This window comes from Anguilla rostrata, chromosome 6, assembly GCF_018555375.3.
Source record: "Anguilla rostrata isolate EN2019 chromosome 6, ASM1855537v3, whole genome shotgun sequence".
NCBI classification, from domain to species: Eukaryota; Metazoa; Chordata; class Actinopteri; order Anguilliformes; family Anguillidae; genus Anguilla; species Anguilla rostrata.
In genome coordinates, this window is record NC_057938.1 from 54,392,773 (window position 1) to 54,405,039 (window position 12,267).

At 45.8% G+C, this 12,267-nt stretch overlaps 1 protein-coding gene and 1 long non-coding RNA gene across 3 annotated transcripts in view; one reads left to right on the top strand and one right to left on the bottom strand.

Moving 5' to 3' along the window:
* LOC135257661 (uncharacterized) overlaps positions 1–4,790 on the bottom strand; it is an 8,753-nt gene extending 3,963 nt beyond the window's left edge. The window contains exon 1 of the long non-coding RNA XR_010330704.1: positions 4,657–4,790. This is a non-coding gene — a long non-coding RNA (uncharacterized LOC135257661). The remainder of the gene's footprint in view (positions 1–4,656) is intronic.
* Positions 3,686–11,676, top strand: iyd (iodotyrosine deiodinase). 2 transcript variants are annotated; one of them, XM_064340637.1, is made up of 5 exons: positions 3,686–4,940; positions 7,911–8,099; positions 9,173–9,332; positions 10,607–10,763; positions 11,182–11,676. In XM_064340637.1, the coding sequence occupies exons 1-5, from the start codon at positions 4,751–4,753 to the stop codon at positions 11,362–11,364; spliced, it is 879 nt and encodes a 292-aa protein (XP_064196707.1). In that variant the 5' UTR covers positions 3,686–4,750; the 3' UTR covers positions 11,365–11,676. The 2 variants fall into 2 exon arrangements, with proteins under 2 accessions (XP_064196707.1, XP_064196706.1); XM_064340636.1 differs by having other exon boundaries at positions 3,688–4,940; positions 7,905–8,099.
* Positions 11,677–12,267: the final 591 nt, after the last annotated feature.

Consider the following 12,267-nt stretch of genomic DNA (forward strand, 5'->3'; position numbering starts at 1 on the left):
GATTGCTCAGCGCAGTGCAGCCAGAAGAGAGAAATCAATCGCGTGACTATAAATCACACAAACTCTTGGCAGCTCCCAGCCGTGAAATAACAGAGAGAGCAGTTCATTTCTGCTGAAGGAAGCACCCTGCTTTCGAGCGCGCGCGCGCGTTTCTGTCTGCTGCTGAATTAACTCCCTCCCCCTCAGTTTGAATAATCAGCCGGGGCGCTCACAAGGCTACTTAATGCGAATGATTTAATCGGGGAGGGAAGAGCTAAGAGTCCGCAAAATCGCAATGAAGCCGTCGTCCTGATGTATCGCAAAACAAACGAGGCCTGAACGCTGTAGTATGCGCACGGTCTAGAAGATGATATTTAATCACGTGAGCAGTCTTCGGCGGGGAAGGGAGGCGAGTTTACGAGCCTGGTCTCTTACGCTAGCTTATGGTCGAGTAAATCCACCGCAACCTTACTTCTCAAGTGATGCACATAAAAGCTCTATCCATTAGTCATGCCTTGCTCTTACCAAAGGCATAACTAATGGATTTCTGCTCCATAAAGCATGGCTTGCTCGCTTTCAAGGAGATGCCTGGTGAAGAACTGATCCAGGGACAGGGCCCAAAAAAAAACACACCCTGAATTTACAGCACTGTGCCCTTTCTTGCAAAATTGTGATTGACAGCAAAGAGTGACACAATAAAGTGTAAAGGCAGTGTCTCTCTCGCTCAAAGAGAGGAAGATAAAGTCACCTCTATTTAAACGGATCGGCTCGCAGTAAGAGCTGCACTCAGGGACGATAAATGTTTTACATCCATTCCATTAACCTTCTTCCCAGCTGTTGGAACAGGGCTGTGTTCTTCAGGAATACAACCAATATGATGTCACGGTCATGTGACGTGTTTACTATTGGTCCCAGGAATGTATATTTGCCTTAGTCCACTGCACACACTCAAAAGCTCACCCCACAGAATCACAAAAACCCTGGTCTGGACCACCCCTCCCATGAAGCACCAACACTTGTGATATTCTGTGCCCACGCAAAGTTTTTTATTTTACTTAACAAATTGATTTTTTTCATTGATTTTGTACGTTTTAGCTTCAGCTTTTGTTAACCTTGACAGGTTGCCAGATTCTGTGAGATCCCCCCAGGTCAGGGGAGGTATAGTGACATCACACAAAAGATAATCCTCTTAGACAGCTTACTGTAAACTGTTTGCCAGCAAACCAAGTCTGCTGTTTTAGACCATCTGTTTCCACCTTTTTTAATCAACAAAGAGATTACCACTGGCTCCAATGAGCGATTCATGTATCTGAACCACAATAATAAAACTATGAATCTTAACATTCACACATTTGTTCATTTGTTGAGGAATAGAGCAGCCAAAATAAGCAAATATTGTTGGATCTACACATTTTTATGCTTACATTCCTCCCACAGTCCAAAGACATGCAGGTCAGGCTACTTGGAAACTATAAACTGCCCATAGGTATGAGAGTGTGAGTGAATGGTGTGTGTGTCCTGCGATAGATTGGCCGACCAGGGTGTATTCCTGCCTCTCGCCCAATGTGTGCTGGGATAGGCTCCAGCACCCCCCATGACCCTGCCTAGGACAAGCGAGTATAGATAATGGATGGACGGATAATATATAACTGTAAAAGTGTGATTAATCTGCACCATTATCAATGATGCTGAATGAATACCCCCAAAGTATCAGGAATCACAAGAATAAGGAAGAACGGTTGATCCCTGACAATTTGGGAGCCACTGTTTCGCTGAGATACTGTGTGAGGGAGCGTGTCTCTGCAAATTACCATACAAAAAAAAAAAAAAAAAATCTCAAGATTTTCCTGGCAATCTTGAGAATGAGGGCAGATTCAGGCCTGGCTCACTTAGGTCACGCAAATCACAGCGGAATACATTACGTTACCATGGAGACGGCGAATTACATGACCGCATGCCCTGCGTTTAACATGGCTGGAGTTAAATGCCAAACACACCGTATATAGGGGTGCCTGGCAGTCGACAGTAAGGACTGGTTCTATTTCCATGCAAACTGTCAGCCCCTCAAAATTAGAGCGACAAATGAACTTGATGTGAAAAAAAATGTCACCATTGAACACTTTTTTTTTCCAAAAGGAAGTGGTATTTACTTTCATACGTATTATGTCTGTCTGTGATTCCAATTTAGTTTAGGAAACGCCAACCATTCTCTCCTGTGCCACTTTGTTTTCTAATCCATATCTTGGAAGTTGTGGTCGTTTCCTGTTATTTCTTACTTTTTTTGTTATTCGCGTTTTAAATAGCTGATTTCCCTTTAAATAAGGCATTCAATCCAAACCAAGCCTGACTTGGCTTGGTTTTTTAAATTTTTTTCATAGGCTACCTGTGCAAACACTCAGCATGAGGGTGCGCATGCTGAACAAACAGGCTATGAAAACACCCCCCCACCCCCCCACCACTCTCCACGTTAAAAAGGCAATCACCGGGAAGAGCCCGGTTCTGTTTTGACGGCGCTGAGAGGCGAGCGAAGCGTGTCATTTTAATCAGCCGCTGACAGCAGCTCAGGCTGTTTCTGTCAGGGAGACGGAGGAGAGGAGTGTGAACAGGTCTGATCCCCCTCTCCTGTTCTCCAGCAAATCCCCCTCTCTCTCTCTCCCGTTTTCTATCTCTCTCCCTCTCCCCTGTCTACTTCCCTCTCTCTCTCTCTCCCTCACTCCCTCTCTCTCGTTCTCTCTCTGTCTCTCCCATTTTCTCTCTCTCCCTATCGCTTTCTCTCTCCCCTGCTCTCTCACTCTGTCTCCCTCTCTCTCTATCTCTCTCCCCCTCTCTCCCTCTCCAAGACGAGCAGCTTGTGTGTATTACTTATTTATCTAAGAACATGCCTTTCAGAAGCACAGAAAGCTTCCGGAGTGTTAGCCGTTAACACAGCTCCGCTCTCATTGGACGGAATCTTCTGTTTCAGGGCCTGGGTGCTTCTGTTTGTGCGGATACTGTGGGCAGGGGCACCACCAGGGATTTTGGGCCCCATGAAAAAGGGCCTCACGTTGGGCCCCCCACCAGCCCAGGTTACCCCATCCCAGCACAATTTCTTTGAGGGCCCCTTGTCAGTTAGGGCCCTTGGGATTTGTCCTAACCCCCCACCACCCCCCATCCCCCCTTACAGCAGTCTTGACTATGAGCCGTGGTTTAATTTAGATTAAAGAACAAACATTTCAGTAAAAAAATAAAATAAAAATTATTACATGCAGGATGCAAATTTCACCCCGGATAGATGCGAGAATATCCCGTTGATAAAAATACTCCGACTCTTCCCCACCTTTTTCCTGACCTACTTCCACACGGATGAGTCTCATTCACATGTAAGCACAGGAGGAAATATCCACTGGATATCTGTCTCTCTTGGGGGTTGCCAAAACAGCTGGTTGCCCTGGAAACGACGTTTCACCAGTTTCACCGGAAAGCAGCTTATACGATCACTGGGCGTTCACACACACACACACACACGCGTGCGCGCGCGAGATGAGCTGAATCGATTTCGTGATTTTAAAATCCCCGTGATTTTAAAAATGGCCTGAAAGGTAACAGACTTGTTTCTTCAACACTGAGCGACCGTCCGCTGTTTTGTATTGCCAGTGCGGTGGGCTGGGATCACAGCAGACAGTGATGTTTATTTAATGTGATGCATGTCAATTCTGTCTCTCCACATGGCCCTGTCTGAAGACCCTCCCAGTCAGCAAGAGTCTGATTTAATTATCATCTCCTAGTGTCTTTGGTAAAATAATTTATGCCCCCTTGGGAAGCTAGAGTCTGTGGACTTGTATAGGTAAGGGTTTGTCAAAGAAAATGTCATGTGACAGTTTGCCTTAGGTCCAGGTTCAGTCTTACCTAAATGGAACTTGAGTAGATGTGCTGGGTTTTTCTTTTTTTTACTCAGCATTAAATTGATTTTAATTACAGCAGTTTATTACACAGTTAACTCACTTCACCTGGTTTCTTGGGTGTGAACTGGTTGCTGCTTGCAACGTGAAATCAAAAACCAACAGACCCTGTTATTTTTAAAGATTTTTCATACTTTTCCCACCCACTTGCGGGAGACCTTGATTTTATTTTCTGAGATTTAAGTTGATTTTTGTCAGATTAATATGATTTTTGGCTTTGTACAAATAGGCTAATGCCCACCACGTCCTTCAAGCAGAGGACATTTCCTTTCATCGAGTTAAAATGATAATATCGTATAACCAGATCATAGAAATATCATAATGTGGAACAGTAGCCTGGAGAATAGACAGATATGGAAAGCTCGATAATTTTTCAATTATTAATTACACAGAGTAACTGCCAAACAGTGTGCTGTCTTGAACAATATATAATAGGCCTACTTGTTATTGTTGAACGACTTTCCCTGAAGAAAGGTGCACTGTTATTCTTTCCAAAATAAAATGACTCGTAGTAGACTTGTAGTTTTTCTGTGTTGTTAACGGTATTTAGCAATAGCTTTGTAGCGGTTGTAACTGTACTAACTGTAGACCACTGTTCGCGCGCTTATTAGAGCTGCCAGTAAAGAAAGTCTGAAATGTTTTCAATTTTGAAACTTTCGTTGCTTCGACTCATTTACACCCCGGATCAATCCGTTGTTTGGCATACTTGTTTGATTACGACCGAAAACTGAAGGCTTACCTCAAAAGACCGACGTACATTAACAGTAGGAGGTGCCAGTTTGTCAGAGTTTTCAGTTAGAAGCGTGGATTCCTTTTGACTGGGTTCTGCTGCTATGGCGCTGTTTTCCTCTCTGACACCTGTGCTCGTGGCAGTTTTATGCGTCGTTGTCGTCGCCCGTTTTTTCAAAAGTTTTCAGAAGAAACACAAGGAAACAGACACCGACGCCAAGTCCGCGGTGAAATCCAGGCCGTGGGTAGACGAGGACCTCCAAGACGACACAGAAATCAACACCAAAGATGAAGGTAACTGCAGCGCGCGCACCCCGTTATGGATATGCATCTATGGAAAACTTGCATAACCTGTTCTTTCCAAAAATCGATTGAAACAGCAGCGTTATTCAGTAGGCCTTTCTTACGTTCATCAGATTTATCATCTGAAGGTGAAATCAGTTTTGATTTAGAATGATTCGATTTAGAGTTATTCTTTTTTTGTAGGCTTAACGTAGCCTACAAGTTGATAGGTGATGCTCATTCACAACCTGCGTTGCTATAGGCTATGCCAATAATCTTATATCTCGTATAGACCACGAAGAATCCGATTTATGTGGGAATAAGTGGACAGTTGTGATTGACAGTTCTCCGAACCTAAAAACGTTCCCCATTCGCTCTTGCAATCAACAGAACTCTATTTACCTTTTTAAGGGTTTTTACTTTGGAATGTTGTTTTCCACAATCTTTCTAGGACTCAGTTACTTTCTAGTTACCAGTAGTGATTGTTACCACTAGCATTAGAATATCCAGTTAATAAAATTCTAATTACATGTCTGTGATCTTGCACCTTAAGGGGAAATATAGCCTTCGCACATTCTGTTCTTGAGAATGCTTGCAGTGTAACAGTGTAACTCTATCTCTATCTCTCTCTCTCTCTCCGTCGTTCTCTCTCTCACCCTCTCTCTCTCTCTCTCTCTCTCTTTCTCATACTCTCTCACCCTCTCCCTCTCTCACACACACACCCTGTCTCTCTCTCTCTCTCTCACTCTCTCTCTCTCACGTGGTGACTCAGCACAAATATGTCAGAGAACGAGTGTTGCCAGAAGCACACGGCACAGACATCCAACGTCTGATAAATAATTTCGTCCACGTCTAGGCTACAACCCTAAATAAAGACGTGAGGTGCCAAAATACCATACTGTGCGCGGCTAAAGCAGATGGAGTTCCCTCACAATATCATCATACTGTAGCTAAGCTATTTATGATGAAGCCTGTTCAGTTTGCCTGACTGCAGCAGTTGTATGTTTTATACATATTCAACTAATTGCCCAACTATTGAGCTAATCAGCAGTTATTGTCGCAGTGTATTGATTTCGTTGAATTTGTTAATCATTAATTCACGTGGGCATTGAGAGTGGGAAGTGAGGTCGGTTACCTTACTGAAGGGAATTAGTCTAGGCACCACATTGGCACGGAGTCAAACCCGCAACCTTTGGACTGAAAACGCGTTTTATAATTGCCAAGCCACTCCATCTTTACGGTAAAAAAAGTAACTAAGCAAACATTAAACTTGGCACCACAAGGTGTGTGGACAACAGTTATGTGTACAGTCAGACTCTTGCTAAATACATGAATACATTCAAACAGTACGCTGTCATACCGAAGTTCAGAGGACTTCTGTATGTAAATCTGGGAGGGAAAATAACATCTGCCAAATTCTGAACGAGGTCACTTCCTGGATTTCATACCAACATCCACTCGGATTTATTGTACTGAGCCCACTCATTAATCTGAAATGTTTCGTAAATTTCTTAAAAAGCTCGTGTACCCAGTGAAACTCCTCGCTGTCAGGTGAAAAGAAGCGGCTGGCGACTACACATGTATCGGAGGAGGCATGTGGTAGTCCACACCCTCCCCAGACCAACAGAGGGTAGCGCATCAACCATAACGCATAACGACTAAATTGGGGAGAAAATGGGAGAAAAATTGCACAAAAAAAATAAAGCTTATGTCCATCCACTGAAGAATGTTTTCCGAGGAAAGGTCGGTCTCCCCTGCAATGAGACACTTATTCTTCATAGCAGGCATACCTATTTCTGACATAATGTGGCTGAAGAGGGTCAATAATCCGTCGAAACATGAAAAGCATAAGTTAAAAAAAATGCTTAGCGCTTATATATATAATTCCTAAATTGCAGTTGTGATTGGAACAGACAAAAAATTGTACACCGGGGGCCTAGAGGACTTGAGTTTGAGTCTGCAGGTTGTCATGGTTACTCAGCACTTAACTGAGCAATTGAAGCCATTGATTGGACAGTTAACTCACCTCACCTGGTTTCTTGGCTCTGTATTGTTTGCTGATTATAAGCTGAATTCAGAAATCAGCTCTGTGCGGTTCTGCGTGTTCACTTTCGTTTCCTGTGTAGTTCTAACGACCTTGACAATGTTTGCCAAAACCTGAACTTTAATCACTACGGTGTTTGTTTACCTCAGTAACTACAACAATCGCAGAAAATGTAAATCCAGTCAGTTGAACTGGCTGGTTGAGTAAAATTGGAGGAACATTTGAAGTTGAATACATTTGCATTATTTTAATCATTTATGTGGACCAAAATCACATTCTGCAGTTAAATATGGCTTGCTTTCCTGATATAATGAGACACACACACTCATTTTTGTTATTATATGATTAACATTTTATCAAATAGTCATTGCTCTTGAAAATGTCTCAGAATAGGTTGGCTATCAAACCAACCAGTGTGGTGAATCTGACCGGCGTTGAATCATTTATGAGAGAGATCATCAGAATTCAGAATCGATTAGCTGCTGCATATTAGAAGGAGGGAGTTTTTTTGGCGGAAACTATGTACACGTACCGATTCTTAATGCCAAGGATTAAGACCTTCGGACAGATTGGCTGTTGGCTCATTGACACACAGGTCGGGTAGAGTGTAACTCTGTTGTGTTGAATCGTCCCGTTCTCTGGTGACTCATCCAGGTGGACAGGGTGTGCTGAGACACCCCCCCACCCCACACCCACACACACACACACACACACACTTTACAGCACAGCTCCCCGAGAGATTGGGGCGGGTTCCATCCATGCATCCATCCATTATCTATACCCGCTTATCCTGGTTTTCATTACTATTAATACGTTTATCCACACAGTGACTTTACTGAGCCATGGAGACATGCCTCCAGGTGGTTCTCTAATAGTCTGGATGTATGTTAGTTTTTTTTTTGTTTTTGTTTTTTTGTTTTTTGGGTTTTTAGCGGAAGGTGAAGACTGGGCGCCCAGCGAGGAGGACGTCCCCCACGTACCCTACGCCCCCCCGCGGTACCCCTCTGACGTCATGCTGCAGCGCTCGCAGGAGTTTTACAAGCTGATGAACGAGAGGAGGTCCGTCCGCTTCCTCAGCCCCGAACCGGTGCCCCGCGAGGTCATCGACTACGTCGTGCGAACCGCAGGTAGGGTACCGCCCGCCCCCCTCACAGCGCGGGGAGGGGGGGGGGAGGGGCAGCGGGTGTTTGAGTACCACTAAGGGGATATAAGAGATAGCGGGATTTGAGCAGTAGCAGGTGCAGCAGTGGGGCATTTTGAATAGAAGGGGTTGTTGGGTAGTGTGGTAGAGGTGTAGATGGGTAATGTAGTCTGGTTAGAAGCATACAGAGGCAGTAAGAGTAGAAGGGGTTGTTGGGTAATGGGGTAGAGGTGAAAGTGGATACTTTGGGAAGAAGGGTAGTGGGCCAGTAAGATTAGAGGGGTGGGGTGGGGGTAGTTGGTGTATCAGGAAATATTGACATTAGGACCCGGGGGTTTGATGTGAAAGATGATCACCTCCCTGCTGTGTGGAAGGTGTCTCAGTTGGAACCAGTCCCAGAGTCCTTTGCTGTAATCAATGGCCAGCTGATCTGCTTTCATTAGCCAGGGCTACAAGGTTAAAACAGTCGGCTCAGTGTAATGAGGCAGGGGTCTAATGAGCGGCTGAGGCTCTATTTTTAGCCCACGAGCACGTCTTGACCGGACATGTCGTCATGCGCACTTCTGTCCAGCAGGGGGAGCTCTTGCTATGGCTGCTCTGCCCGCCGGACTCACGCCAGAGCCTCGCGCACTGCAGGCGGCAGTGAGGATTTATTACCCACTAAAATACGGCCTTTACTGAAAGATCAAAGACGATGCTGTTAATGGCTCTCCGAGGATTTTCGGATACCCTCTGTACGCCGCTTTTCTGGAATATAAAGTGAACTGAAATATATGTTTTGACTGCCGGCTTTCCATTGCTAGCCAGCGCTAGCATTAATCAGTTAAAACAGCTGACGACACAGTTGACCCGCCTCGTCTGGTTACATGGGCGGTATGTCCAAGTGCTGTATTTAAAATGGTTTATCACTATTTCCAGCAAATTTAAGTCCTAAAGTAGTAGAATTTAAAATGGTAGCTAAAGCGGCATTAGTACACAAAAGGCAGATGTGACCCTTATAATAATAATAATAATAATAATAATAATAATAATAATAATAATAATAATAATCCTGGACAGGGACGGCCCCCAGTGGGGCTCATACAGAGCCCTGGACCTTTGTGGTCGTGGCGGACGCCGAGGTCAAGCACCAGATCCGTGAGATTGTGGAGCAGGAGGAGGAGATGAACTACAGGCAGAGGATGGGAGACAAGTGGGTCAGTGACCTACAGAGGTTGAGGTGAGGGGAGTGGCCACACACACACACTCACACACACTCAGACACACACACACACACATGCACACACAAACACATGCACACACACACACACTCACCACACAAAACACACCTAGATACACACAACACACACTGCATGCACTACACACCATGCACACATACGCGCACGCACACACTCATGTACGTATGCATACACATGCATGCACACACACAGACACACACACAGGAACGCACACACACACACACACACACAAACGCACAAACACTTGTTGGAAAGTTGGCATCCTACGATTGAACGTCACTGAGCTCTTCAGTACAGCCCATCTTCAGTACTGCCAGTGTGTGTCTATGCACCTTTAGCAATGGATGTGGCTTAAGTAGCTGAATCCACTAATTAGAAGGCATGTCCGGATAATTTTGGACATGCAGTGTATGCAAACACAGTACACTGTATATGCACGGACATCACATAAGGAAAAACCAAGACTCTGCTTAGTTACAAAATCATTGATCGCTTTCCGTTAAAATATGTATATTGTGTTTTTCTCATATTGATCTTGTCCCTATGTAATCCAGCCCGGCCCCCAGCAGTCTGTCTGTCTGACCTTCAGTCCGTCTGTCCTCAGTTTACACCAGCCCTGCCAGACAGCTGCCATAAAGAACCAGACCAAAGAAAAGGATACAATATCCAATAATAAACAAACCTGAGAGGGGGGAGGGGGGAGTGAGAAAGGGTGGAGGGAGAGAGGGTAGAGGGAGGGAGAGAGAGAGAGAGAGATAGAGAGAGGGAGAGAGAGAGTGGGGGAAAGAGGGAGAGAGAGAGTGTGTGTGGGGAGAGAGAGAGAGAGAGAGAGATACAGGGTACATACAGGTACTGTGTGTAACACCCAGACTGGCAGTTCGGTCATTATTGAGGGGAAGCACAGACACACACACACACACACACACACAGGTATACCCCTGACCGCTCCCCTCTCCATACGTCTCATCCGATTGGTAGATTGTTCAGCGGAGGGGAGCTCAAAGTATAGCTCCTCGCTGATGGCATTCATAGCACAGGGGCGCCCCCTGGTGCATTTTTTATGCATTGAAAGCTTATTGCTTTGATGAGGTTGTTCCCTGTCTGATTCTGTGGGCCTGCAGTTTGCCACCCACCGCAGGTTCTATTGAAGCATCATAAACTGTGCATTTGGCGCTGAGGGAGTTTGCAGATTTGATTATGGGGTGAGCAGACCGGGCTGGTGTTTTAGTGTGTGTTGTTTCCCTGGTAACTGCAGGACAAACTGGATTAAGGAGTACCTGGACATCGCTCCCTACCTCATCCTGGTGTTCAAGCAGACCTACGGGCTCAAGGGCAATGGCAAAAAGAAGACACACTACTACAATGAGATCAGCGTGTCTATAGCCTGCGGAATCCTACTGGCTGCACTAAAGGTGAGATGAGAAACATGCACACATTCACCCTTATACACAAACATGCACTCATGTACCCTTATACACAAACATGCACACAAGCACCATTATACACAAACATGCACACAAGCACCATTATACACAAACATGCACACATGCACCCTTATACACAAACATGCACACAAGCACCATTATACACAAACATGCACACATGCCCCCTTATACACAAGCGTGTACACATGCCCCCTTATACACAAGCATGCACACATGCACCCTTATACACAAACATGCACACTTGCCCCCTTACACACAAACATGCACACATGCACTCTTATACACAAACATGCACACATGCACCATTATGCACAAACACACACATATGGCACCATTTTGGCTCAATCCACCGCACCTGACCCTCGTCCTCCCCCACCCGTCGCAGAACGTCGGCCTGGTGACGGTGACGTCGACGCCCCTGAACTGCGGCCCGCAGGTGAGGCTCCTCCTCCGCCGGCCGGCCAATGAGAAGCTCCTGGTGCTCCTGCCCGTTGGGTTTCCCGCCAGCGACGCCACGGTGCCCAACCTGACCCGGAAGAACCTGGATGACATCATGGTGTTCGTGTGACGCTGACCCCGGACGCGTGTGTGTGGCTGGTAAAAACATGACCTCACGTATCATGACCTTGTGATACATCCAGCAGCTCGTGTACTAAGAAGATAAGAGCGACTATGTGTTGATTCAAAGCTTAAAAGGATGTAAACTGCTAAGCAGTTCAAGCAACTTTTATTGTTCTTGCTTTCCACTCAAATCAAGATCCTCTCTGTAAGCCCAATCAAAATGTATTACATGTCTTATTCTCTTAAACACAAATTCAGTAAGTGCTGCTGAAAATTGTAATTAAAAAAATTAATAAATAACGGGCGGTATCTCCCCGTGTGGAATTGTGGGCGAGTCGTGATGTCACCTTGAGGCAGGTACGTCGGTGCTCGCCTTGGAGGACCAACCAGCCGTTTCCATCCCGGCTGCGGGGGCGACCTTCGCCGTGGCGACCATCGCCGCGGCAACGTAATAAAGCACCCCGGCCGCTCTTGCACCTGCGGGGGCACGGCGCTTCCCGGAAGGTTCCGGCGTAATTGCCAGGCGGAGGAGAGCGAGGTCGCACCTGGACCAAGGTGAACCCGCAGACGCAGCAGAGGCCCAGCGTTAGTGTCCGTCAGCGAGTCTGTGCACACCTGTCCGTCATCGCACGCCTGCGCACCTGCGTGTTATGACTACGCTGAAGGGCAGCACTGTGCACAGTTCTACAGTGGAAACAGATGTCCTCGCGACCTCTCTGACCTTTGTGTGACGAGGTATTGAGAGGACTCGACTGTTAGGAGAGAATCTTTTTTTTTTTCATTTTATTTTACATTTAGGCATTTTGCAGATTCTCTTTATCCTCAATGACTTGCAAGTGCATTTAGTAAATCAGACCCAGTTAGAGTTAGGTCAATTAGGTCAGACAAATTGGAGTGATTTGCGAAAACA